At 65.4% G+C, this 23,868-nt stretch overlaps 1 protein-coding gene across 2 annotated transcripts; it reads left to right on the top strand.

Annotated features, from left to right (window-relative positions):
* The first annotated feature begins 3,164 nt into the window (after positions 1–3,164).
* On the top strand, positions 3,165–19,823 carry SBK1 (SH3 domain binding kinase 1). Of its 2 annotated transcripts, none has more exons than XM_058035281.1 (4): positions 3,165–3,327; positions 17,659–17,861; positions 17,946–18,148; positions 18,958–19,823. In XM_058035281.1, the coding sequence occupies exons 1-4, from the start codon at positions 3,266–3,268 to the stop codon at positions 19,738–19,740; spliced, it is 1,251 nt and encodes a 416-aa protein (XP_057891264.1). In that variant the 5' UTR covers positions 3,165–3,265; the 3' UTR covers positions 19,741–19,823. The 2 variants fall into 2 exon arrangements, with proteins under 2 accessions (XP_057891264.1, XP_057891265.1); XM_058035282.1 differs by lacking the exon at positions 3,165–3,327 and adding an exon at positions 9,570–9,619.
* The last annotated feature ends 4,045 nt before the right edge of the window (positions 19,824–23,868 follow it).

Raw genomic sequence — 23,868 nt, 5'->3', positions numbered from 1 at the left:
CTGCAGCAGGGATCCTGCACAAGGGGGGAGTTTTCCTCTGCAGCTCCAGGGCTGCTGCAGATGGGCCTGGGCTCCCTCTGGCCATGCAGGGCAGCAGAAAGCTGCTCCTCTGGCAATGCAGGGGGCAAAGGCTGCTGTGCTGTGCCAGGCTCAGATTGGATCCAGGCAGGAATGCTTGGCTCCATCTCCCCATGGGATGCTGGGATTGGATCAGCCCTGCAGGGACACTCAGTGGCCATGGACAGCAGAGATCTCCTGGAGGGAGGGTTGGCTGGGGGAGAGAGAAAGAAAAAACTGCCCATGAACAGAGGATAACTGCCCCAGCTCTGACAGATGGGAACAGAACACACAGTCCCAGCCACATCTCACAGCTCAGGACACACCAGCAGAGCTGCAGGTGGTGCTGGAGAGGATGGTGGAACCTGGGTTCCCATGGGCAAGGTCTCATCCTCAGGGCTCTGTCCCTCACTGGGAGCTCCTGTGGGGGCCCACCAGGAGCCACATGGATTTGTGACTGGCTCCTTGGTCCAACACTGTGGTGGGATTTATTTAGTGAGGCAGGAGGGTCTCGTGTCCTCTTTTTCCAGGAAGCAGAGGGTGCAGGGGGAAGCCATGAGACACTGGGCACTCTCATCCTCTTCCCTTTTTCTCCAGGTTTCTGCTCCACTCTGCTCAGCCCATTAGCCAAGGCATTAAATTTTAACATTTTTGTTGCTCCTGCAGCTGTGCTTCTGGTGAGTGGGTGCCTGGGTGGATGCCAGGCCCTGGCACCAGGGGGCCAAGGGGCCTGGGGGACCTGATCCCATGGAACTGCCCCAGTGCAATCCTGAGGATGCTGGTGCTGCTTCCTCCAGCACCCAAGGACCACATGGAAAGAGGATCCTTGCAAACACCTGCACAGCCCCAGTGAGCCAGGCTGTGAGAGCTGGGGGTGCTCACCTGGAGAGGAGAAGCTCCAGGGACACCTCAGAGCCCCTGCCAGGGACTGAAGGGGCTCCAGGAGAGCTGGAGAGGGACTGGGAACAAGGGATGGAGGGACAGGACACAGGGAATGGCTCCCACTGCCAGAGGGCAGGGATGGATGGGATATTGGGAATTGGGAATTGTTCCCTGTGAGGGTGGGCAGGCCCTGGCACAGGGTGCCCAGAGCAGCTGTGGCTGCCCCTGGATCCCTGGCAGTGCCCAAGGCCAGGCTGGGCAGGGCTGGGAGCAGCCTGGGACAGTGGGAGGTGTCCCTGCCATGGCAGGGATGGGATGGGATGAGCTTTAAAGTTTCTTCCAACCCAAACCATTCTGAGATTCCAAGAGTCTGTGAGACAAAATTGGGATCATCAGCATCTCCCAGGGGGACAGGGCCCAGAGCAGCACAGGCAGGAGCTGTCTGGCCATGAGGAATTAAGAAGGCATCGATTTCTGCCATTAGCGGGGGTGTGGCCGGAGCAGGCAGAGCCACTCACTGAATTATTCAGGAGCGATGATGAAGCCCAAGGCCAGGCTGGGGAACCTCTCCCTGTTCTCCTGTCACCTTCCCAAGGACGTGGCTCTTGCTCCTGACCCAGGACACTGGGTGGGACCAGGATTTGATTCCACAGACCTGGGGGACCTGTGTTGGTCCCTGAGCCAGGCCCAAAGGATGGGGAACAGTTACACATCAGGGCTGTGTGACTCTGGGCGTCCTGACCCAGCCTGGCCTGGTGTATCCCCATGGAACAGCTGGACACTGCCTGCAGCAATGTCCATTCTGGGACAGGGACACTCATCAGGGGGCAAAGAGACACTGCTGTGGGGCAGGGACACTCATCAAGGGGGCAAAAGGACACTGCTGTGGGGCAGGGACACTCAGCTACAGGCACAGGGACACTCATCAGGGGGCAAAGGGACACTCATCTAGGGGCAAAGGGACACTGCTGTGGGGCAGGGACACTCAGCTAGAGGCACAGGGACACTGCAATGGGGCAGGGACACTCATCTAGGGGCACAGGGACACTCATCAAGGGGGCAAAGGGACACTGCTGGGGGGCAGGGACAGTCATAAGGGGGCAAAGGGACACTCATCAGGGGGCAAAGGGACACTGCTGTGGGACAGGGACACTCATCTAGGGGCAAAGGGACATTGCAATGGGGCAGGGACAGTCATCTAGGGGCACAGGGACACTCATCAGGGGGCAAAGGGACACTGCTGTGGGACAGGGCCATCCATCTAGGGGCAAAGGGACACTGCAGTGTGGCAGGGACACCCTCAGCCGGCACACCGGGGCTCCCTGCTGTGCCCTGTCCCACCATGCCCGTGCAGGGGGACACCCAGGGATGGCACCTCTGCCACCACCAGCAGGCACAGCCCACCACGAGCACCCGGGCCAAGACATTTCCCCCCGACTGTGGCCCGTCCCCTGTGCCAGGGCTGCCCAGAGCCCGGGGGTGCCGGGGGGTCACAGCGCGGGCTCCTCGGTGCCCCGGGCCGGGTGTGCCCGGTCTCATCCCGTGCTGCCCAGCCCGGAGGCAGCAGCGGGCACCGGGAGGGGGCGGCTGGAGCCCGGGCAGGCGGCATTCGAGGAGTTAATTCCCATCCTCGCCGCGGGAGTCGGGAGCTATTAATACTCGCACGCTGCTTGGGCTGTCAGAGCGAGCGGCGGCTCTGCCGGTGAGACGAGCCCCGCGGAGCCGCCGCTCCACGACGGCACAACTTTCCCCTCCGTCCGTGTGTCCGGCTGCCCGTGTCCCTGCAGACCCTTCCAGGGCGCGCTGGATCCCGTCAGAGCCCGCCGGACCCCACCTGCTGCAGGGACCCTGCCCGTCCCCGCTGCCCGGGGCAGCCCCTGAGCCCCGCAGGGCTCGGCCGGAGCCTGGGCCCGCCCTGCCCGAGCCCCGGTGCCCCCTGAGGGCCGGGCAGGGCCATGGCTGGGCCTGGCATAACCGGGCCTGGCCGGACGGCAACGCGGGACGGGGCCCGGCCCGGAGCCGCCTCCGTGCCCGGGGAGCGACGGCTGCCGGCGCCCAGCGCGGCCGTGTGAGGGCTCCCGGTGCTCGGCCCGGCCGTGTGAGGGCTCCCGGTGCCCGGCCCGGCCGTGTGAGGGCTCCCGGTGCTCGGCCCGGCCGTGTGAGGGCTCCCGGTGTCCAGCCGGGCCGTGTGAGGGCTCCCGGCACCATGGCCCCGGCAGGGCCCGCCTGAGCCTCCGGGCACCGCCGGCAGCGCGGGGACGATGCCAGCAGCCCCCCGGCACTGCGGTCACCCTCGGCCGGGCGCGGGGGCCGCCGCAGCCGAGCCATGGATTCTTTCTGCTTCGTCTGCTTCCAGAAAGAGGAGCTTCAGCCTCTGCACCTGCACAGGTGAGTGCCCGGCACAGCCCGGCGGGGACACTGTGAGCGCAGGGAGGGCACGGAGTGGGCATCGAGCCGGCCCGGGGGCAGTGCCAAAGTTTGCTTGGGAGCGGGAGCATCCCCTCCCAAAGGGGAGCCCGGAGCCGGTGCTGGGTGCACGTGTGTCCGCCCGGGATGTGCCTCCCTGGCAGCAGGGAACCGCTGGGCATCCCGTACCGTGCCTGCCAGCTCAGTGGTGTCCATGGGAGCAGTAGGGCTGTGGGCAGCAGCGTGTGCACCCACGGCCTCCCGGAGCCATCCCAGAACCGTCCCCAGTCCATCCTGGAGCTGTCCCAGCCATCCCAGAACCATCCCCAATCCATCCTCGAGCTGTCCCAGCCATCCCAGAACCATCCCCGATCCATCCTGGAGCCGTCCCAGCCATCCCAGAACCATCCCCAATCCATCCTGGAGCCGTCCCAGCCATCCCAGAACCATCCCCAATCCATCCTGGAGCCGTCCCAGCCATCCCAGAACCATCCCCAATCCATCCTGGAGCCATCCCAGCCATCCCAGCTCACCTGACCAGGGTCCCTGGGCAGTGTCTGCTCCTCCCTGGGCACTTGGGGGTTCCACAAGAAGAGCCACAGGCTCCCCGTGCCCCGTCCCTTTGGGCAGCAGCCCCGGTGCTCACCTCCCCCTTTCCCGAAATCTCCTCTCCATGGTGTTGCTGAGCCCCAGCCAAGGAGGATGAGCGGGGCCGGAACGAGCCGGGCAGGATGCGAGGTGCCAGTGCTGGCACACGCTGTGCCCAACTGCTCCTGGTGGCACCGAGCCACTGCCGGCTCCTGTGCCACGCTGCCAGCGCCGAGCACAGCCCCTCTCTGCTCCCTCCCGGCACTGGCTGTCCCCAGTGGGGTCTGGGGGGGCTCAGGGCCACCAGCTGGATCCATCCAGGCAGTCTGGCCTTCCTCACAGGTGGCACAGAGCTGTAGGGTTTGTTTTGGTGTAAACCATGAGGTTTTGGAGCTCAGTTCCTGTGAGTCAGTGCCCAGGTGGGGAGCAGGGATACCAGGGGCTGGGAGGGCCTGGCTGTGGGGGCACAGAGCTCCCACGGCTCCTGTCCCACAGCCGGGGACACCAGGGGCACCCAGCCTGTGCCACACCATAGGTGGCATGGGCCTGGAGCACCCGGGGTGGCAGTGTGGTGGCCCAGGGTCCCCGGGGTGGCTGCAGGGGCTGCCCCTCCCTGCTCGGGGACAGCGAGGGATGGACACCCATGGTTTGTGCACAGAGGCTTCTCCCTGTCCTACCCTGCTTCAAGGTGGCTGCAATGGGGGGTGGGGGTGTGTCCGGTCGCTGAACACCCCCTGGCTGTCGCCAGCTTGTCCCTGAGTCTGTCTCCATCCCGTGGGGACACAGCTGCCATCGCCTGTCACCTCCTGCACAGCCCCACCAGGGCGGGTCCTGGGGTGACAGGAGGTGCTGCCAGAGGTGCTACCCACCCTGTCACCACCCCTGACCCTGTCCCCCCCTGTGCCAGGGGCAGTGCGTGGGCCCCACGCGTGGGTGCTGTGGCAATGTGTCTGTCCCCCATGTCTGTCCCCACGTGTTTGCCCCGTCATGTTTGTCCCCCCGTGTTTGTCCCCTCTGCGTGTCCCCTCGTGTCTGCGCTCATGTCTTTTCACCTATGTCAGTCCGTGTCTGTTCCCTGTCGCTGTCCCCCCGTGTGTCCGTCCCCCCGTGCCCGTTCCCGCAGCCTCTAGGTGGTGCCAGGAGAACGGGCAGCGAGCGGAGGCGGCGGCCGGGCGGTGCCGGCTGCTGTGGGGGTACCGGGGTACCGGGGCACCACCGGGCTGCCAGGACGAGCCCCGTGGCTCTCCCTGTGCCCCCAGCTCAGCCCCTCCTTCCCCTTGAAGAAACGCGTTCTGCTTCTTTCCCCGGGCAGCCCATCCCAAAGAGCCCCTCTGGTCCCGTTCAATGCCGGTGGCTGAGCAGCCGTCACTGTGCACCGGATCCATCCCCGGGGCGCTGTGCCCTGCCCGGGATCCATCCCGGGATCCATCCCTGGGGGCTGTGCCCGGTCCGGGATCCATCCCTTGGGCACTCTGCCCGGGACCCATCCCTGGGGTGCTGTGCCCGGCCCGGGATCCATCCCTTGGGCACTCTGCCCGGGATCCATCCCTGGGGTGCTGTGCCCGGCCCGGGATCCATCCCTGGGGGCTGTGCCCGGTCCGGGATCCAAGCCGGGATCCATCCCTGGGCACTGTGCCCGGGATCCATCCTTGGGGTGCTGTGCCCCGCAGCCCGGGATCCATCCCTTGGGCACTCTGCCCGGGACCCATCCCTGGAGCGCTGTGCCCGGTCCGGGATCCATCCCGGGATCCATCCCTGGGGGCTGTGCCCGGTCCGGGATCCATCCCGGGATCCATCCCTGGGCACTGTGCCCGGTCCGGGATCCATCCCTGGGCGCTGTGCCCGGTCCGGGATCCATCCCTGGGGTGCTGTGCCCGGTCCGGGATCCATCCCGGGATCCATCCCTGGGCGCTGTGCCCGGGATCCATCGCGGGATCCATCCCTGGGCGCTGTGCCCGGGATCCATCCCGGGATCCATCCCTGGGCGCTGTGCCCGGGATCCATCCCTGGAGCACTGTGCCCGGCCCGGGATCCATCCCGGGATCCATCCCTGGGCGCTGTGTCCGCCCTGCCCTGCTCGGTCCCCGCAGCCCCGGGAGCACGGGAGGAGCTCGGGGCAGCCCCCCAGGGTCGGACCCCTGGCAGGGGCTCGGTGTGTGCCCGTCACCGGCGGGGCCGTCCCACGGCCTGTCCCTGCTCCCGAGAGCAGCCCCGGGACCCCCCCGGCTGTCCCCGGCCGGGGTGGCAGCTCCGGCCCGGGGGACACCGAGCTGGGGGCTCCGAGCTGCGGGAATCAGCCCCACCGCTCCTTTCCTGGGGATCCCCGAGGGTGGGCTGTGTCCCAGGGACCGAGGGGACACCGAGGGGACACGGGTGGTGTCCCCCCACGGACTGGCTGTGGCGGGGTGGGACGCACCGGAACCCCCAGGCTGAGCGGGTCCCCCCGCCCGGGCTGCGGCTCCCGGCGTGCTCCGCTCCCGCCTTCCCTCCCTCCTTCCCTCCGCCGCTCCTTCCCAGCATCCCCGCAGCATCCCCGGCGGCTCCGGCTCCTGGCACCGGAGCGCCACGGGCGCGGGTGGCCGTGGGACCGCGGCCGGCTGGGCTCAGCCTTGGCTCCCGCTCTTGCCGAGCCATGGCGAAGGGACAGGCGACAATTCTCGCTGAATTCCGAGGGGATTCGGCACGCTGGGAATATTTTGGGTTTTCCAGGTCATTTCCCGCTGCCCACCCTGTCCAAGCGCCATCCCACGATGTGCACCAGCCGGATATTCCCTTCCCGAGCACAAATCCCAGCAGCGCTCGTGGTCCCCCGGGGAGGCGGGGGCTTGCACGGTTTGGGATTGCACGAGGTGATAAACATGTTTGATCTGGCTCCTTTCATCTCGTTAATCTTAATTAGTTATTAATATTCCGGGAGTGCTTTGAAGACCACGAGCTCAGTGCGGGCGCTCCCCGGTACAACTGGTGTTACTATGGCTCGGTGTGATTGTCACCCACGTGCCACCGAGGGACAGGGACACCCCAGAGGGACCCCACAGAGCCCCGTGGAACCTCCTGGAGTCATCTGGAGCCCTGCTGGGCCACACAGAGCCCCGCTGAGCCCCACGGAGCCCACAGAGCTCCACAGAGCCCCATGGAATCCAAAAGAGTCCCATGGTGTCCCAAAGAGCTCTGCTGAGCCCCACAAAGTCCTGTGAGGACCTGCTTGAGGCCGTGGGGTCCCACAGAGCCCCACAAAGCCCTGCCAAGCCCCACAGAATCCCATGGAATGTCCTGCCAGGCCCAGCTGGCCCCGGTGCCAGCTCAGCCCCTGTGTACCCAGGGCACAGCACCAGGATGGTGACACTGTGACACTGTGACAGTGTGGCAGTGTGGCAGTGTCCCTGCAGCCCCCCACGATTCCCGGGCTGGCTCCCCGGGCACCGGCAGCTCCCGCCTGACCTAGAAACAGCCCCGAGCTATAAATAGGGAGAGAGCTGACAGAGAGCTCGGAGGAGCCGCGAGCGGGAGGCTGCGGGAGCCAGGGCGGCACCGCAAGGACAGGCAGGGGACACGGGGGACAGGGGCCTCGGGAAGGGCCGAGCCTGGAGCCGCCCCATGGGGGTGGCTGTGCTGCCCCCCTGGCTTCACACCCGGCCCCCCCAGGCCGATCCGGGGGTCCCCAGCGTTGTGCAGCCGGAGCGCCCCAGCCCAGCACCGTGCCCTGCTGCTTCCCCGGGCCCTGCTGCCGCTGAGCCCTCCCAGACTCTGCTCCCTCTCCTGTGGCACCGGTGATGCCCCCGTGGGTGGGTGACGCCTCCCATGGAGGGGTGCGCTGCTGCGGTGACACCGAGCGCAGCCCAGCTCTGCCCAGCTCCCCCGTGTTCCTCTTTCGCGCACCTCCGCTGCTCCTGCCCCGTGCCAGCGCCGTGCCAGCGCCGTGCCAGCCCCGCAGCGGCCGCTCCGAGCAGCGCCAGCCCCAGCCCAGCCCGGGATCTCCAGCATTTCTCCTCCCAGCGCCATCCCGATGCCTCCATCCCGCCGGGAATCAGCTCCCTTGGAGCGTCCCTTTGGCAGGGCCCGAGCGGAGCGGGATGGAGGCACCGCTGCCCTGCCCGCGGCTGGCAGCGCCCCTGCCCCGTGCCAGCTGCCGGGCGGCCAGAGGGTGACAGTGGCACAGCCGGCACACATTAAAGCAGTGTCGGAGTGTGATTCAGCCTCTTGCCTTAAAGTCATTCATGAAAAGCTTTAATTGCTCCGCATGCTCAGCGCTATCCGTGACTCACAGCCGGTGGCTCCCGGCCCTCCCCGCTCTCCGGGGGCTCGGGGGCACCGGCACGGCTCGGACCAGCACGGCTGGGCTGTGGGAACAGCCCCTTGTGCCCCTCGGAGGGGGGGCAGCCCTGTGGGTCCCTTCAAAGTGGCACGACGGGAGCCGAGGGACCTGGCACCCAGCTGAGGGACAAGGAAATGCCAAAGCGAATCCTGGCCAGTGTTAAACATCCCTGCTTGGCCTTGGTGGGCACAGGAGGAAAGCCGGGAAGACGAGGTGTGTCCAGGGATGCTCCAAGAGGGAGCACAGTGCCAACCCCTCATCTTCCTCCCGGAGAGCTGTCACTGTCCCCTAGGCTGGGGGTGCCTGGAGCTCCTGGTGCCCAGCTCTGGCACCACTTGCTGAAAGTGCTGCCAAATTTAAGGCACCTGAAGGGAAGCCCCCGTGATGTGTTTGCCTCATCTGGCATTCCTTGGCCTGAACGCTCCCACCATTCATGAGCCACAGGGGAAGCCACGTGTCCTGCACTCATTGAGGAGCAGCATTTTGGGGGGCTGTCTGTGCCATGGTGGGCATCACCTGTGCCATGGTGAGAGAGAAGCTGTGGCCACCCCATCCCTGGAGCTGTCCAAGGCCGTGTTGGATGGGGCTTGGAGCAGCCTGGAGGGTGTCCCACAGCAGGGGTTGGAACGGGACGATCCTGAGGGTCCCTTCGAACCCAAACCATTCCCTGACCCAGGGTGGGCGTCACCCACCCACGGGGGCATCGCCTGTGCCACAGGAGAGGGAACAGAGCCTGGGAGGGCTCAGGGACAGCGGGGCCCGGGGAAGCAGCAGGACACGGTGCTGTGCTGGGACCCCCGCATCGGCCTCGGGGGATGTCGGGTGTGAAGCCGCCCCTGCGTTGCGCCGCTCCCATCCCCATTGTCCCCACGCCGAGCTCCGCTCCGAGCCGAGCCCGCCGTACCGGAGCTCCGCGCCCGCGGGGAGGGGGCGGCTCAGCCCCGACCCCCCTTCCCGGGCTGCTCCCGCACCGACTCCCCCCGGCCACACCGGGGGGCGGGGACGAGCAGCGCCCCGCATCGCGCATCGCTCATTCCGCATCCCCCATCCCCGCGGGGCCGGCGGCGGAGCCCCCCCGCTCCCCCCGCTCCTCCCGCTCCCCCCGCTCCTCCCGCTCCGCGCTCCCTCCCCGGGGCGGCGCCGGTGCCGGTGCGGGCGGAGCGCGGCGCGGGGCGGGCGCTGCCGGGGCTTGCGGGGGGCGCCGCGCTCCGCTCCCTCCGCTCCCTCCGCTCCCTCGGCTCCGCTCCGCTCCTCCGGCGGCGGCGGGGCCGCGGCATGAGGAGCCCGGCGGGGCGGGCGGAGCGCGGCGGCGGCGGCGGCGGCGGCTCCTCTCCCGCCGGGGACGGGGCGCGGCGGCGGCTCGCCCCTCCGGTAAGGCGGCGGCGCGGGGATGAGGCGCGGGCACGGGGCTGCGGGGATGAGGATACGGGCATGGGGCTGCGAGGATCGCGGTGCGGGGGGCGCCGCCCGCCCGGTACCGAGGCCGCCCTTTGTTTGCCCGCACGGCGCGGGGAGGGGACAAAACCCCATCCCGGTACGAGCGGCGCTCCCGGTGAATGGAGCGGGGTGGGCACCGCGCGGTGCGGGCGCTGCCCCCCCCCGGCCCGGGTCCCTCCTGCGGCCGGTGGCACCTGCGCCCCGGGCGGCCCCGGTGCGGCGGGGGGCCGAGGGGGAGGACGGAGGGGCGTCAGTGACACCGAGTGGTGCCGGGGCCGCGGGGCTGCTCCCCGGGGCTGCCGGCGGGTCTGGGGGTGTCAGGAAGGGTGCACTGGGCTGGAGGGCAGCTGGGAACAGGGGAAGGGGAGAGCAGGGAGAGGCGGCCTCGGGGGCAGCTCAGGCCGTGTCCCCTCATGTCCCCTCATTGTGTTCCCTTGTGTCCCCTCACCACCTCCCCATCTCATCTCCCCTTGTTTCCCCTCATGTTCCCTCACCTCCCCTTGTCCTCCCTCACCAGCTTCCTGTCTTCCCTATTACCTCCCCTCATGTCCCCTCATGTCCTCCTGCCATCTCCCCTCATGCCCCGTCCACCATCTCCCCTCGTTTCCCCTCATTGTCTCTCCTCATTGTGTCCTCCCTTGTCCCCTCACCATCTCCCGGTGTCATCTCCTCTCGTCATCTCTCCTTGTCTCCCCTCGCATCCCTTCACCACGTCCCCTGCTGTCTCCTTGTGTCCCCTCCCCTGCTGCCCCAGCTCCCCTTTCACCTCCCCCGCTGTCCCCGCTGTCCCCGGGCCTCGGGGCCGGTCTCCATCCCAGCCCGGCGCTCCCGGGCCGCAGCGGGAAGGGGGAGCGTGACCCACTTTCCTCCGGTCCGGCCTCGCAGCCGCCGTGGCCGCGGGCGGGCGGCGCCACCGGGAGCCCCAGCACGGCTCGGGGACCGGGGACAGGGCGGCCCGGCCTCGGCACGGCTCTGTCCGGGACCCTCGGGGCTGGCTGTCCGTGTGCGAGCCCCCGACCCGCCCGGTGTCACCGTGCGTGTCACCGTGCGTGTCACCGTGCGTGTCACCGTGCCCTGCTGCGGGAGCAGAGCCCCAGAGGTGGGAGCATCTCCTTCACGGGAGCATCTCCTTCACGGGAGCCCCCCAGGCGGCGGCAGGCTGAGCTGGGGGCACACAAAGCCTTGCAGCGCACTCAGGGCTGGCTTTGTGGCACAGGGACGTGTCCCTGTTGTCGCCAGGAGCGAGGGGGCCGGCTGGCCGTGCCGCGGGTCGGGCAGGTGCCGCTCGCTCGGGGCGTTTGTCTTTGCAGATCCCAACCGTGCGGGGCCGCCGGCGCTGGCGGAAGAGTTTTTGGGAGGGAGATGATGACAGGCTGATGAAACCAATCAAACAATGAAGTAATCACAAGTCCCCGGTGCTGGCGGCGAAGGCGGGAGGAGCTGCGGGCTGGAGGAGCTGAGGTCCTAAGGAAGCCAATCCTGCTCGGCAGCAAAACCCCGGGAGGCCAGGAGCTCTGCAAGGCGGCCAAGGTCCTGTCATCGGGGCCGATGGACAGAGACAGCTCCGTGTGCGGGAGGGCAGGGAAAATCCTGCTGGCAGCTCGGAGGGCACAGGGACGGTGGCTGGAAGGAGGAGCGGCGGAGGAGAGTCCCGGCACTGCTTTGTTTGCTCTTCCCGAATCGCTGTGTGAAACCTGAATCCTGGGACCAGAGGCTGAGGAAGCTTGTCACAGAATGCTGGCCAGGACGGGAGATGGCTCCTGCAGCGAGGGACACCGCGGATGGGGTGACAGGGCCTGACCCTGCCCTGCATCTGGAACATCTGCACTGGGAGAGCAGTGCCTGGCTGGGCGTTACTGGCTGTGCCAAAGAGAATCCTGCTGCCAGGCAAGCTGCTGTGCCCTGGGCAAGGAGCTGGTATGAGAATTGCTGATACCCTGGAGCTCAGTGCCAGCCCAGCCCAGCGTGGGGGCACTGGGCAGTGCCAGTCCAGCCCTGCACGGGGGGCATTGGGCAGTGCCAGCCCAGCCCTGCATGGGGGGCACTGGGCAGTGCCAGTCCAGCCCTGCATGGGGACACTGGGCAGTGCCAGCCCAGCCCTGCACGGGGACACTGGGCAGTGCCAGTCGAGCCCTGCACGGGGGCACTGGGCAGTGCCAGTCCAGCCCTGCACTGAGGGCACTGGGCAGTGCCAGTCCAGCCCTGCACGGGGGCACTGGGCAGTGCCAGTCCAGCCCTGCACTGAGGGCACTGGGCAGTGCCAGTCCAGCCCTGCACGGGGGCACTGGGCAGTGCCAGTCCAGCCCTGCACTGAGGGCACTGGGCAGTGCCAGTCCAGCCCTGCACGGGGACACTGGGCAGTGCCAGTCCAGCCCTGCACGGGGGCACTGGGCAGTGCCAGTGGCTGCGGGTGCCTCGCTGGAGCTTCGGTGCTGGTTCCGGTGTGCCCGTGGTGCTCCAGCCTTTCCCGCTGCTCTGGAGCCAGCTGCCCATGGGGACCTGCCCCACCCACGGCCTCTGCTCCCCCTGGGCTGCAGGATGGTGGCAGAGGGCCTGTCCCCAAACCACTGCCAGCAGCCAATGTCCCCGTGCCATGTGTGACCTCCTGGACACACTCGGCTTGCCCTGAGAGGCTTTGCATGGCCCTGGCATGCAGGAATCCTTTCCCTGTGCCTGTTTGGCTGCTCTGGGTGAGGTGGGAGGTGGTGGCCGGCCTGGCTGGAGGCTGCCTGGCCATGGAGGTGCTGGTGGCCCCAAGCCCCGGTGGGATTCCTGTCCTGCCCCCACAGCCACGCTGTCCCCGTTAGGCCAAGGTGCCTTTGTGTGCCACAGCCCCGGGATGCACAGCTCCAATCTGCTCTGCAGGTCCCAGGGGCACGGAGGAGAGGACAGGATGTCCCTGGAACGGGGTCAGGCAGGAATGCAGGTGGCAGGGCTGGAAATGCAGTGGGGCACTGGGAGGCAGCAGCTCAGTGTGGGGCACGGCCAAAGCACCGCTGGCCCCTGGTTCCAGTGACACCAGGGTGTGCTGGCACCTGGAAAACTGGGAGAGGGGATGGCTCTGGCAGGGCCCAGGGCATGAGTTTGCTGGTTCAGTGTGTTGTTCAGGGGAAACAAGGCAGGTTTGGAAGCTGGTTGGGTGTGGAGAGAGGGAGATCCCTCCTGAGGGATGCCCTGGCCTCCAGCCTGCTGGGCTTGGACGGGAGTTGGTGTTATGAGCTCATAACTGAGGGTTTGAACATGGGAAACAGGGAAATAAATCTCTGCCAAGTGCAGGGACAGAGCAGCGTGGGCCTGTGCCCATCCCACTGCTGCATTTCACATTTCTCCCCTCTTTAAAGAGGAATCCGGGTTTTGCAGAGCCCCTGCCCTGCACAGATTTTCCTTTAATCGAGTCCCAGCCCCCAGCGCTCAACCGTGCATCAGGCTCAGCCCAAACCCTTTTCCTGTAGCCTCCCTCAATAACTGGGTTGTTTTTCTGTCAGTCTCTGATGTGGCCAGAGGGATTTTTTTCCCGCTTTCCCTCTTAGTTTCCAAGCAGCCGCTGCTCCAGCCGCCTTCTCTGCGGGAGCCTGGGGCAGCTCTCCCGGGCGGCCTCTGCTCCTCTCAATGAGCTCCTAATGAGTTTGCAATTAGTTATCGGCAGAGCCGCTGTGCCCAGGGCTGGAGCAGGACCCAGAGCAGGGCAGAGCATCCCCGGCAGGGAACAGCGCTGGGCAGCACTGTGGGCTCCCGGCAGGATGCTGGGCTGTGGCTATGGGATAATGGGGATGGTGGGGATGATGTCCTAGCGGGATGTGCTCCGCGGGGCCGGGGATGGAGCCGGGAGCTCGGGGAAGAGGAGCGGCAGCTGCCGACGGGAGACGAGTGGCTGCCTATAAATACCTGCCAGGGAGCAAGGAAGAGGTGGGTGGATTATCCTCCTCACTCAATGAGATAAACGGTTCTGAAGCTTAAACACAGAACAATTTTAGTCTGAATAGTAGGAGAAATGGCTCAGGATGCGGAGATGACGGCAGGAACCGCCTGTGGTGCGCGGCAGGTCCCGGGGCCACGCGGCAGCGGCCGCGCTGCCTCTGTCACTGTGGGACCCTGCGCCGTGGGGGCTCGGCCGGGATGCTCATCCCTCCTCCCTGCTTGGGAAAGCTCCTTCAGGAGCACCTGGAACTGAGCTGGAGAAGGTGTGTTTGTCCTCCTTGGGTCGTGGTGCTGCCTCCCTTCCAGGGTTTGGGGCGGGAGAGGAGCTGGGGTGCCGGGAAAGGCCCCGCTGTGGCTCTGGAGTGACCTGATCCGGCGTGGGGCCACACAGGTGCTCCTTGCTGGGACTGGCCTGGCTGCAGAGGGATGTGGGACCTCAACCCGGCCAGGCCAAGCTGGCGGCATCTCCTGCCGCACTGGCACTGCCACCCCTGTGTGCCCCGCTATTCCCGTTATTCCCGCTGTCCCTGGGAGCGCACGGCGCTGGCACCGAGCCCTCGCTGCCTCCCGCTGCTGCCCCGCATCAAACCCAACATGCTTCCAAAAGCTTTCCATTTTTAATGACAACTTCTGTGTTTGTGCTTTCCGTGGCCTCGGCGTGTCGGGGTTTTGGCCACCGTGGGCTCAGCATGTCGGTGTTTTGGTCACCGTGGCCTCGGCGTGTCGGGGTTTTGGCCACCGTGGGCTCAGCATGTCGGTGTTTTGGTCACCGTGGCCTCGGCGTGTCGGGGTTTCTGTCACCGTGGCCTCGGTGTGTTGGGGTTTTGGCCACCGTGGCCTCGGCGTGTTGGGGCTTTGGCCACCGTGGCCTCAGCGTGTCGGTGTTTTGGCCACCGTGGCCTCGGCGTGTTGGTGTTTTGGCCACCGTGGCCTCGGCGTGTCGGGGTTTTGGCCACCATGGCCTCGGTGTGTTGGTGTTTTGGCCACCATGGCCTCGGCGTGTTGGTGTTTTGGCCACCGTCGCTGTTTGGCTCCTCCTGGGGTCGGCGCTGGCCCCGTGGTGCCCCGTTATCCCCGGTCAGGCGTGGTTGCTGTTCGGAGCAGGATCCCGGCCCGTGCCCATCCCGGGCAGCACATCCCGGTGCCAGCCGTGCCAGCCCGGCCGCAGCACGGTTCCGGACCCGGCGGGATCCCCGCTGCCCGTGGGTGCCCCTCGGTTCCTGCCTGGGAAGGAGACACCTGGAAACGCCAACAGGCTGAGCCAAGGGGAAAAACAAACAGCCCTTGACTTGGAGAGCACTTCCACGAGCTGCCAGCCCTCCCTCTCCTCACTCCCATCCAACCAGCAGGGTTTTTCCCCAAAGCCAACCTTCCCGACTTGAATAATTGCATTTCAATGGCGGTTAATTAAGGGACATTGATGAGCGCAGCCGTAAATGCAAGCGTAGCCGGAATTCTTCGTGCAGGATGCTGAGGGCTGTTCTCAGTCCTGCCTCCAGCGAGCTGCTGCTGATCCACCTCCACCTCCAGCACCCAGACGCTGAGATGGTGCTCCTCTGCCAGGGGGCCAATGAAACACTATGGAGATGAGCTGCTTCGGAGATCTTATGAGTCAAACTGGTACATTTTTGGAACATCATGATGTTGAAGTTCCTTTTCTATTTTTTCCCCAACTTCCCAGGGAAAAAAAATATAACTATAATAAGTGAAGAAGCTGAGCTTTGGTTTGGGATGACAGTGAGGGGAAGGAAGGAAGGAAGGAAGGAAGGAAGGAAGGAAGGAAGGAAGGAAGGAAGGAAGGAAGGAAGGAAGGAAGGAAGGAAGGAAGGAAGGAAGGAAGGAAGGAAGGAAGGAAGGAAGGAAGGAAGGAAGGAAGGAAGGAAGGAAGGAAGGAAGGAAGGAAGGAAGGAAGGAAGGAAGGAAGGAAGGAAGGAAGGAAGGAAGGAAGGAAGGAAGGAAGGAAGGAAGGAAGGAAGGAAGGAAGGAAGGAAGGAAGGAAGGAAGGAAGGAAGGAAGGAAGGAAGGAAGGAAGGAAGGAAGGAAGGAAGGAAGGAAGGAAGGAAGGAAGGAAGGAAGGAAGGAAGGAAGGAAGGAAGGAAGGAAGGAAGGAAGGAAGGAAGGAAGGAAGGAAGGAAGGAAGGAAGGAAGGAAGGAAGGAAGGAAGGAAGGAAGGAAGGAAGGAAGGAAGGAAGGAAGGAAGGAAGGAAGGAAGGAAGGAAGGAAGGAAGGAAGGAAGGAAGGAAGGAAGGAAGGAAGGAAGGAAGGAAGGAAGGAAGGAAGGAAGGAAGGAAGGAAGGAAGGAAGGAAGGAAGGAAGGAAGGAAGGAAGGAAGGAAGGAAGGAAGGAAGGAAGGAAGGAAGGAAGGAAGGAAGGAAGGAAGGAAGGAAGGAAGGAAGGAAGGAGTTGGAGATCCGACTCAGCCTTATTGGGAAGGGCTGGGAGGGTCCTTGTGTGTGAGCCCGGCTGTGGGGTGCTGCAGGTGCTTTGTGGGGTGTCTGGCACCATTTGGGGTGGCTGCCACAGCCCCTGCGTGGGGCTGAGCCCGTGGGCACCACCTGGGCTCTCTGTGCCCATCCTCACCCCCCTGCAGGCACCGAGTGCCCTCCCCACGTCCCTGCCTGCCCAGGGTTTGTGCTTGTGCAGTGATGGAGCGCCTTGAAGCCATCAGAGGAGATGCTGGGATGGTTTCACTGCTCTGGTGGGTGACTCTGAGTGTGGAGAAAACCATCCCTGTTTGCTGGGAGTGAGGAATGTTGGTGCTGTTGCCCATGTGCTGCTGGCTGGGCCGGCCTCTGCTTGGCTTTGGTGAGAACCCACCAGGAATGTGCATCCACCTTTGGATCCCCAGCACAGGAAAGACATGGATATGTTGGAGCAAGTCCAGAGGAGCTACAGTTATGATTATTGGGATGGAACACCTCCGCTATGAGGAAAAGCTGAGAGAATTTGGATTGTTCAGCCTGAAAAAGAGAAGAATCTGGGAAGACCTTAAAGCCCATTTCAGTGCCTCGAGAGGCATCAGGAGAGCTGCAGAGGAACTTGGGACAAAGGCCTGGAATGAGAAGACACAGGGAATGGCTCCCACTGCCAGAGGGCAGGGATGGATGGGATATTGGGAATTGGGAATTGTTCCCTGTGAGGGTGGGCAGGCCCTGGCACAGGGTGCCCAGAGCAGCTGTGGCTGCCCCTGGATCCCTGGCAGTGCCCAAGGCCAGGCTGGGCAGGGCTGGGAGCAGCCTGGGACAGTGGGAGGTGTCCCTGCCATGGAACAAGACTGGCTTTAAGATCCCATCAAACCCCAAATCAATCTGGGATTCTGGGATTCTCCACACCGGACACTCTGGCACCCTGGCTGGTGAAGGCCAGGAGCTGGTGCTGGTGGATGGTCAGAGAGATGTGAGGGAGGGATTTGCTGCAGAGCCATTGTGTGCCCTTGGTGCCAGGGCAGGGCCCTGGTTCCCCTCTGGAGCTCCCCTGGCTGGGTGAGGCTCAGCTCCAGAGGGGCTCAGTATGGAGCACCCAGGGCTGGCTCACTGGGGACACAGCAGAGAGGGGACCCCCAAAGGGCCTCAGCTCCTGTCCTGCAGCGTGGCTGGGAACACACCAGGCCTGAGAAAACGTGTCCATGTGTGTGTCCCTGTTTGTATCCATGTGTGTCCTTGTCCCTGTCTCTGCCATGCCTGGACCCCTCCCTTTGCCCCCAAACACCCACACGGCTGCAGCCCCTGTAGAGGCTGGAGCATCCCCTCCAGAACCACTGGGTTGGTGACCCTTGGGGACAGAGGGGTGGCACCCAGTGGGGGCTGCTCAGCCCAATCCCCCTTTGCCATGGCTGGAGCCCTGGGGAAGGGACGGGATGGGATGGGGTGGGGTGGGATGGGGTGAGATGGGATGGGATGGGATGGGATGGGATGGATGGGATGAGATGGGATGGGATGGGATGGGATGGGATGGGATGGGATGGGATGGGATGGGATGGGATGAGATGGGATGGGACAGGATGGGACACCACGGCCCTGCAGCCTCATGGAAGCAGTGCCCCCTGTGCCTTGCAGCGCAACCATGAGCGCGGGCTCGATTGAGCAGGAGCCGTCGCGCAAGCTGGGCTGCTGCGGGGTGCCCCTGATCACCGAGGACATGCAGTCCCTGGCCATCCGCACCCTCTCGGGCACCGACATCACCAAGCACTACGACCTCATCCGCGAGCTCGGCAAGGGCACCTACGGCAAGGTGGACCTGGTGTCCCACAAAAGCACAGGTGAGGAGAGCAGGGTGTGGGCTGGGAGCGGGGCGCTGGGTCTGTCCCAGCCGAGGGCTCACTCCTGTGCCCTGCCCTCCACAGGCACCAAGATGGCCCTCAAGTTCGTCAACAAGAGCAAGACGAAGCTGAAGAACTTCCTGCGGGAATTCAGCATCACCAACACGCTCTCCTCCAGCCCCTTCATCATCAAGGTCTTCGACGTGGTCTTCGAGACCGAGGACTGCTACGTGTTCGCTCAGGAGTACGCCCCCGGCGGGGACCTCTTCGACATCATCCCGCCTCAGGTGGGAGCCAGCACCTCCCAGGGAGCCTCTGTGGGATGTGGGGGCTCAGGGGGGGCTGAGCAAAGCTGCCCCTGGGCTTTGGGCCAGTGTGGGAGGGGCTGCAGGGACTGGGCACCCCCATCTGGGCTGGGCTTGACCACAAGCACCTACAAATAAATGTGGAGCCTATCACCCATCCTCTGGGTGGCCTGAGACCCATCACCCTTCCTCTGGGTGGCCTAAGATCCATCACCCATCCCTAGGATGGCCTGAGACCCATCACCCTTTCTCTGGGTGCCCTAAGATCCATCACCCATCCCTAGGATGGCCTGAGACCCATCACCCTTCCTCTGGGTGCCCTAAGATCCATCACTCATCCCTAGGATGGCCTGAGACCCATCACCCTTCCTCTGGGTGCCCTAAGATCCATCACCCATCCCTAGGATGGCCTGAGACCCATCACCCTTCCTCTGGGTGCCCTAAGATCCATCACCCATCCCTAGGATGGCCTGAGACCCATCACCCTTCTCCTGGGGAAGCTGTGGCTGCCCCATCCCTGGAAGTGTCCAGGGCCAGGTTGGATGAGGGTTGGAGCAGCCTTGGATAGTGGAAAGTGTTCCTTCCTAGGGCAGGAGGTGGAACTGGACGATCTTTAAGGTCCCTTCCAACCCAAACCGCCCTATGGGGGAGCCTGAGACCCACCACCCATCTCTTGGGTGGCCCATGGCCCACCACCATCCCCTGCCCCAGAGCACCCAGGACCATGAGCCCATGGAGGTGTGGGTGCCCCCGGGGCTGGCTGGGGTGGCTGACGCCGTGTCCCCCCGCAGGTGGGGCTCCCCGAGGAGCTGGTGAAGCGCTGCGTGCAGCAGCTGGGCCTGGCCCTCGACTACATGCACAGCAAGAGCCTGGTGCACCGGGACATCAAACCGGAGAACGTGCTGCTCTTCGACCGCGACTGCCGCCGCGTCAAGCTGGCGGATTTCGGCATGACGCGCAAGGTGGGCTGCCGGGTCAAGCGCATCAGCGGCACCATCCCCTACACGGCGCCCGAGGTGTGCCAGGCCGGCCGCGCCGAGGGCTTCGCCGTGGACACCAGCATCGACGTCTGGGCTTTCGGGGTGCTCATCTTCTGCGTTCTCACCGGCAACTTCCCCTGGGAGGCGGCCGTGGCGTCCGACGCCTTCTTCGAGGAGTTCGTGCGGTGGCAGAAGGGGCGGCTGGCGGGGCTGCCCTCGCAGTGGCGCCGCTTCACGGACAGCGCCCTGCGCATGTTCCAGCGCCTGCTGGCCCTCGACCCCGAGAAGCGCTGCCCCGTCAAGGAGGTTTTCTACTTCATCAAGTGCGACCTCATGGCCGAGGTGCGGTGCCGGCCCTCGTACCGCTCCCGCAAGCACGCCAGGGACAAGCTCCCGGCCGGGCCGCACTGCCACGAGGCCGGCGGCTCCTGCACCCCCGCCCCGCTCAAGAGGACCGTCCTGACCGAGGGGAGCGGAGCGGCCCGCCCCGAGCCCGGCGCAGCCGCCCCGGGCCCGGCCAGCAGGACAGACGGACGGCAGGACAAGGGCAAGGGGCAGATGGTCCTGGCCACAGCAATAGAGATCTGCGTGTGACGGCGGCGCCACCCGCCCGTCCCCCGCCCCGGGGACAGCGATGGGGCAGCACGCCGTGGTGGCGGCACGAGCCGGGACCGGGCTCTGGGTTTCCCAAAGGAAAAAAACAAAAAAAAAAAAAAAAGGAAAAGAAACACGATGGAAGAGGAAAAGGACAGAACTGGTTGCGCTCCGTAGCGCCGAGGATGCCGATCCCCCCGCCCCGCCTGGGCACCGCTCGCTGATGGGGAGGCCGGGGGCACCCACGGCCCTGGCACGGCTGTGCTGCCCCTGCGAGGCTCCCCGGGGCACGGGGAGGGGTCTCCCAGGGCGGGGAGGAAGAGTCGGGGGCAGCGGGCGATGCACGGGCTCTGCCCCAGCCCTGCTCGCCCCGCCCGGAGCGGGAAGGCCGATGACCCTGCTCGGTGGAGGAGGCCTTTGGGGGTTCGGGTGGGTGGTGATTCGCCCTCTTCCGCCGGTCCCTGCCGCGCTGTGGGACCGGGAGGGCGCGGGGAGGCGGGTGACGGGGAGCCGGGGGTCGCCAGCAGCCCCCGAGCCCCGGCGGCCCCGGCTGCCTCCCTGCCGTGGGAGGTGCTGGCAGCCATTGATGTAGCAAGTGTCCCTGTCTGTGTCGTTGTGTGTCCCAGCCCCTGCCCCGGGCCGGTGCCGGCCCTGCCGCAGGGCGGATGCTCGGGCCGGGCGGGCTCTGCCGTGCCGCTGTCCCCGCTGTCCCCTGTGCAGCCCCTTCGTACCCGGGGAGGGGGCAGGTGGCAGCGGTGCCTCCAGGCTGCACGGCCCGGGAGCGGGGCAGGGAGCTCCGAGCGGCCTCCGCGGGCCCGCCTGCTTCTCCGTGCTGTCCCCATCACCTCTCCTCGCTGTCACCCCTTCCCCACCCTGTCACCTCCCCTGGGGCTGGCGGGGACAGCGGGACAGGCCCTGCCGGGGCTGGCTGCAGCCACCGGTGGCCCCGCAGTGACAATATCCTGGGCTCTGCGTGGAGGTCACACCTTCCCTCCCGGATTCGGGCACCCAGCAGAGCGGGGAGCTCCCCCAGCGCCGCTGTGGGGGCACCCCAAGGCAAGAGCACCCTGCTGTGGTTCGGGCTTCCCTCGCACGGGGTGGGCGCCGTGGGGCGGCCCCGGTGCCCCAATTCCCCACAAAGGGCTATAACGCTTTCCAGCAGCAGCAGCAGCCGCAGTTTACAGAGCAGGGGCCGCCCCCGCCGTGCCCCGTCCCCGGCACCCCCGGGCCCGGCGTTAGACGTAGCATTGCCCCACGTAGAGAGCTAGGCACCGGTTTTACTCCTCTTTGCCTTAGGTCCCTCGATGTCCTCGATCTTTCGTGCAATAATGTAGATAAGGGATCCCGGCCGCCCCGGGAGGGCTCGGTGGCACCGCCCGGCTGTGCCCCAGGGGGTGCCCGGTGTGATTTCTGTCCCCGTCGAGGTCGCTGTGTCCGTAGGTTGTCAGGTTTTTATTTCCAGTTCCCTCAGCTGTCGGGTTTCGGACCTTCTTCCCGTAGGAGAGGCTGTAGTGTCACAGACGTTACCTCAGTTTGTCACTGTCGAAAAGGATTTCAAAAAACCACAACTGAAACCATAAAAAAAAAAAAAGACAAAATACATAGTTATAAAAGCAACAAAAAATTTCTCAATGGCGGTGAAGACTTTTATTTTTATTTTTTACTAACTAAAGGAAACGTGGTGATGCTGCTGGTGTGGGGGCGGAGGGCAGGGCAGTGGCAGTGGCAGTGTCCCTCCACTTCCACGCTGTCACCACCGGGAAGGGAGGGCAGGGATGTGGGCACAGCACCGTAGGCACCTAAGGGTGGGGGGCACCCACGGGTGGGGGGCACCCAGCGGCCCTCGGTGCAGCCCCCTCCGAACAGCCCGGGCTGCCGGATGCCAAATGCATTCCAGCCACGTCCGCAGGCTAATTTCAATTTCCTGGTAATTATGCAAATGAATGTGGATTTAATTAAGGGCAGATTTCATTAAAGTCTTCTTGGGGAAATGAGAGCAGGGTGGGGGAGAGCGAGGAGGAGGAGGGGGCGGTGGCAGGGAAGCAGAGATGAAGGCAGCGCCTGCCCCGGAAGATAAAGGGCCACGGGGGATGCGGAGGGGACGGGCGGGATCCTCGGGGAGCGGGGACCCCGCTGCAGGAGGGCAGAGCCGTGCCGGGCACGGCGGGGCAGTGCCGGGGATGGATGCTCGGTGCATCCCCAGCCCCGCTCCGGGCACCGGGCAGCGAGTCCTGCCCGTCCCCCGCTCCGGCAGCGGCGGCTCCCGGCTCCTTCCCTCCCACCAGGGCACGGAACGCGTTGCTCTGACACGTGATTCGTATTTTTCCCTTCCCCGGCTAAAAATACAGATTTGGCCACGCCGAGAGGTCTAGGAAATCAATGTCATTGTCACCAGGCTGGCTGGCAGGACTGTCCCCTCCCCTATCCAGACAAAAAAGGGATCGCTGCCATTTGACGTCTCGGAGCCGAAGCGGAGCTGCCTTTAATCCAAAGGGAAGCGGGGCTAATTTTATCCCGGCAAGGTCGGGATGCTGCGAGCCCGGCAGTGCCCGCGGGGCAGGAGCTGCTGCTTGGCTCCAGGCAAAAGCTCCAGGCACAAAAAACGGAGCTGAAGTTTGCTGGGGCAGCGCCTGCACGGCAGAGGCGTCCCCTGCATGGCAGGGCCACAACGTCCCCGTGTCCCTACGGGTTTGTTCCCTGGGCACGGCCGCTGACCTTGGGCAGATCCCGAGGGAAGGATGAGCAGCACAATCACTGCCCTGAAAGGAAAATAATCCTCGATTTGGGCAGGTCGTGGAGGAGCGGAGGGAAGGGGATGGGGTGGCAGGTGTGCAATGGTGTGGGTGTGGGTGCAGCATCCCGTAAAAGCAGATCCTTCCGAGCTGGGCAGGCCAGGAAGGCCCGGCTGTGACACTCAGCTGCTGATCCCGCCTCGGATTTCATCCACCCCTCGATTCCGGAGCTGGATTGTGCCCGGTTTTCCTCACAGACACTTTGTGAGGCACTGCAGCCCCAGCTAAAACATTGGGGGTTGGGAATAAAAATAACCGGGGATGATCCGCTCGCTCGTTGGGAGCGCAGCGATCAACGCCAAGCTGGCATCGCACGAAGTCCCACCCCAATCGCAAACAAGCCCTTTAAAAGGTAATATTTTGCCACTAGGATGGTGCTGCAGCTCGCTGCTGACTCAGGAGGGGCCGTGGGACGAGGAGGGAGTTCCCACGCAGCCGAGCGGGGAGCGGAGCGCAGGGTCCGGGCTGCCGGGGCTTCCCCAGCGCCGCTCGGGGACACGGGGGACGCCGGCCCCGCGTGGGGAGCATCCACGAGCACCCTTCAGCGGGCTGATCCGCTTTCCAAAACTTCCAAAAATAGCGGTGGCACCGCGCTGGAACGGGCGTGGGGAGGAAGTGTGACTCATGTGGCACCCGGTGCCCCGGCGGAACCGGGCAGGAATGCGGGAATGCGGGAATGCGGCAGAGGGGAGCGGGCACGGGGGCAGCCCGATGCTCTCTCTGGTGACAGCTGACTGCCCACGGAGGGGACGCAGCTCGGGCTCGTCCCTGCCCGTCCTTCCCGCGGGGACCCGCTGCTCTCCGCGGTTCCAGCTGCCAGGGATGATGGACAGATGTCAGTCAAGGCCTGGCAGCGGCCGAGGGCCCCAAGCGGGAATGAGCTGCCGGAGACAGACAGCAAAAACTGTCCCGAGGTGGGGAAAAACGCAGCCTGTGCTGCCTGGCAAGGTCAGCAGGCTGGGAGGGAGAGGTGACCTTGTGTGACGAGCCAGCCACCTTTGGGAGAGCAGAGCAGAGCAGAGCAGAGCAGAGCAGAGCTGGCTGTCCCAGCCCGGCTCCCAGCACAGCCCTGCCTGCCGGAAGGGCCCCGGAGCATCCCTCGGGAACAGCCGCTCTCCGGGCCCTGCCGGGGCTCCCTGCCCTTGCTCCAGCCTCGGCCCCCGCGGTCTCGGCTCGGGGCCGGGGACAGCAGGAAAATGACCCGGGAATCTCTGCTGGCTTCTCTGGGCCGGTGCTGCCTCCCCACAGCGGCTCTGGGCGCCTTCCCCACACAAAGGGGTTTGTTCTCCCCATGGAACAGGCAGGGTTTGCAGCGGGTGTTTCCCCATAGAACACG

The sequence above is a fragment of the Melospiza georgiana genome, chromosome 16, assembly GCF_028018845.1.
Source record: "Melospiza georgiana isolate bMelGeo1 chromosome 16, bMelGeo1.pri, whole genome shotgun sequence".
Taxonomy (NCBI): Eukaryota; Metazoa; Chordata; class Aves; order Passeriformes; family Passerellidae; genus Melospiza; species Melospiza georgiana.
The sequence above is the reverse complement of the archived record's forward strand: the minus strand, read 5'-3'. Positions and strand labels throughout refer to the sequence as shown.